The sequence below is a fragment of the Sinocyclocheilus grahami genome, unplaced genomic scaffold (genome assembly GCF_001515645.1).
Source record: "Sinocyclocheilus grahami isolate Dianchi unplaced genomic scaffold, SAMN03320097.WGS_v1.1 scaffold2053.1, whole genome shotgun sequence".
Taxonomy (NCBI): Eukaryota; Metazoa; Chordata; class Actinopteri; order Cypriniformes; family Cyprinidae; genus Sinocyclocheilus; species Sinocyclocheilus grahami.
In genome coordinates, this window is record NW_015507232.1 from 93,549 (window position 1) to 97,072 (window position 3,524).

General features: G+C 47.0%; 1 protein-coding gene across 6 annotated transcripts in view; it reads left to right on the top strand.

The window, feature by feature from the left end:
• Nucleotides 1-2,876, top strand: part of LOC107573869 (uncharacterized) — a 69,892-nt gene extending 67,016 nt beyond the window's left edge. For 4 of the 6 annotated variants that reach the window (XM_016260327.1, XM_016260326.1, XM_016260328.1 and 1 more), the window contains one exon: nucleotides 2,328-2,876. In XM_016260327.1, coding sequence (XP_016115813.1) covers nucleotides 2,328-2,799 — 472 coding nt within the window. In that variant the 3' untranslated portion in view covers nucleotides 2,800-2,876. The remainder of the gene's footprint in view (nucleotides 1-2,327) is intronic. The other 2 variants (XM_016260329.1, XM_016260331.1) reach the window with 1 other exon arrangement.
• Nucleotides 2,877-3,524: the final 648 nt, after the last annotated feature.

Here is a 3,524-nt window from a genome sequence, read left to right on the forward strand (position 1 = left end):
TCCCACCCGCTCCAGCCTCCTCCACCGCTGTCATCTGGCAGCTCCTCTGCTCGCCCTCAGCCCACCATCACTGCGGTGCGAGCCCCGCGGGACTGCTATCCTCCAGCGTCGCCGGGGTTGGAGTCTCCCTCACCTCTGCCTCCAGCCTCCGAGGCCTGGACTTTGCCTCGGCCCGTAGACCCAGTGGCTCTACCTCGGCTCCTAGCTCCCTCGCCTCCACCGTCACCCATCGATCCATCAGCTCCACCGGGCTCCCTCGTCCCTCCGGCTCCGCCTTGGTCGGGCGTCGAACCCACCATCGCCTCTGGACTCCACTCCTCTGGCTGCCCCTCGTCGCTCTGTCCCACCGGCTCCGTTGGGCTCCTTCCTCCCACCAGCTCCACCTTGGTCCTCAGTTGCTCCGGCTCCGCCGCGGATCTCCGGATCTCCGCCTCCGCCTTGGTCGCCAGAGCCCTCCGCTCCACCCTGGCCCCCTGGATCTTTGGCATCCCCCTGGCTCGTTCGCTCTCCGTCTCCGCCTCTGGCTCCTCCTCCACCTGCTCCGCCGCCGTTGGTAGGCCCCCTGGAGTCGGCAGCTATTCCTCCTCCATGGCTCCTCCCACCGTCAGCTCCACCGTGGGCCGCTGTTATGGCTGTGGCCTGGGTCCAGCTGAGCTCCTCCTGCTCCGGGTCCCTCCTGTCTCCTCCCTGGCTCCTTCGTCGCCCCCCTGGTCTCCTCCTGGAAGTCCGTCCTCCGCCGGAAACTCCACCTGTCTGGTCTGCCTGCCAGCCCTTTGCCTTCCCCTGTTACCATCTCACATCCACTGCTTTGTCCTCCTCCTAGTCCCCCTCCGCCCCTCCCTCTGTTTCTACGGTGCAGGGACGCACCTTCCGGAAGGGGGGAGTAATGTAATGCCCCTGTGGACTGTTTATTGTGGTTTCTTCCCTTTTTGTTGGTTTAGCCCGTACTATCATTAGTTAATTACCCTCATTGTGCTCACCTGTCTGCCACTAATTATCCACCCTATATCAGTTCCTGTCCATTGTGTTCCAGTTTGTTGGTTAATGTGAATGTTACCCCGAGTGTGTGTGTGTGTGTGTGTGTGTGTGTGTGTGTCTCACCTACCCGAATGTGCCTTGTTGTGTCTACATTAAATATCATTATTGGAATCCGTGTCGTCCTCGTCATCCTGCCTGCCTCCACACACCGTGACTGTGACAATAGGCTTGATATTAATGTTTTATCGTGATAGACACTGAGTCAACTGCGGTGACACACAACATGTCTTTGTTAAAATTAAATAAAACCACTTCTCATAAAGAACAAGAACATCGTCTTCTTATTAATGAAATGCCAATGGTTATATCGGCTAATTATGCATTCTTTATAGCAACTTGTTTACCACATTCTTCATTCTTTCAAGCAGACTATAAATACATTTAGATTAATCTTTAGGGCTACTAAAGTTGTTCAGTCAAGAGCAGTGCGTGATTTTCTGTCTTTCTTTTGTTGCTTGATTAACATCAATGACTTGGACAAAAGCAACTAAATTAGGCTGCTATCCCTTTAAAACCGAATGCACAGCTGCAATGGATACAATGTACTGATACACGTGTGTGTAATTCTCCGTTCATGCGACGTGAAAGAGTACTCGCACGCTGTGAGAGGCGCTTTCTGTGTGTGTGCTTCAGTGTCTGCGGACACTGAAAACTGGACCGAACTGAGTTCTCTCTTGCGTCGTCAGATTTATCCATATGTCTGCTCTTCTCTTACTCCCACATATTAAATTTTTTTTTTACGTTTTATGAGACGTGCAGCAAGTGTATGTTAGTTTATGTCCCGCCGGTTCATATGTACACATCTAACCTCCGAACCACGCAGCAGATTCGTTCTGAATTAATCTCTAATCTCTAATCTCTCTAATCTAAATCCCTAATCTCTTTTACCAAATCGTCCCTCAATCGTACAACATAGTTTTTGTCATTCAAAAAGAGTTTTAGTTCGTTATCGTTTCGTTGTCGTCTGTGAAAAAAATGTTAACACTGTAACACACGCAGTACCAGTTATGTGATTTATCGGTACTGTACTGTACTGACCCACCAGTTCAGAAACACTGCTTTAGACTGTATCGTGATTCCGGCTTTTCAGTCTCCAAATTTAACACATAATAATGATGATGTTTGTTCTGCTGTTTAAATGTTTAAGACTCTGTAAGGACCTGCAGGAGCTTGTTTTACTCACACTTGTGCTCCTTAACAGACAAGACTGAAATCTCTTGATTTAGATTTTAATTTACACATCCTTTATTTTCAGATATGTTTAATCTGTTGTGCTTGTGATATTTCAGCAGAGCAGATGGAGAGCGAAGCATCTCTGGAGGAGCCGCCTCTGTCTTCTGTCTGAACAACACGAGCGTTACAGCGTCTCTGAATAAACATGATCAACCAGTGAATGATGAACTACAGAGAGTCAAAGAGCAGCTCAAAACCAGCATGAAGAACAAGTATGAGAGATTATTTGAGGGACTGCAACTCCAGGAGAATGAAAGCCTCCTGAACAGCATCTACACACAGCTCTACATCATAGAGGGAGAGAGAGGAGGAGTGAATGAAGAACATGAGGTTTTACAGATGGAGAAAACAGCCAGAACACAACACTCACAAGACACTCCAATCTACTGCAATGACATCTTTAAAGCCTCAGCTGAAGCAGGATCTGAGGAGAAAGAGCAGATCAAGACTGTTCTTACTAAAGGCATCGCTGGAATCGGAAAAACCGTCTCTGTGCAGAAGTTCATTCTGGACCACATTGATCAGTGAAGCTGACATTCAGACATTTCACTGTGAATGAAGATAACGTATTGACATACAGTACTGGTAATATTAATAGCAATAATAATGTAACGGGGCTGACGAGACGTTAGACGTGCGGATCCAAATGCAAAGCTTTAATTGGAGAAGACAGAGACATGGTCATAAGACAGGCAGGGTCAGAACACTGGCAAACAGGTATATGGCGGGCAAGACACAAGAATAATCCTAGGGCTAGCGTGGGTCGACGATAGGCAAATTAAGAAAATGTTGATCACTTTTTTCATTAAATCATTCCTTTGTATGAGTTAAAACATGAAAGCACTGTATTTATTCAGTCCGGTGAATCAACTAAAATAAATGAAGAAACGAGTAAAAGGTCATAATTTACAGGCACACAGTAGAGACGCTTTAAAACGTCACGGTTAATTAATCGTAAAGGCTTCGCTACACCGAGTGTTTCTGTTGCACAGAACAGAACTGTTGCTAGTTGTGCAATTAATCGAAAACAAAGTTACACTAGCGGTGCACCATCTTAAAATGCTGTGCTTATCAGAGAAACAGAGCTACTACACACACTAGAGGAACTATGACAGAGGAACCAAACAAGCTTTATTTCACCAGAGAAATGACTGAAGTCGATCGTGTGGGAGTATTTTGGGTTCACCAAGAATGACCAGGATGTCATTTAAATATTGCCATAAAAACTGCTGCTAAAGAGTGAATGCATAAGA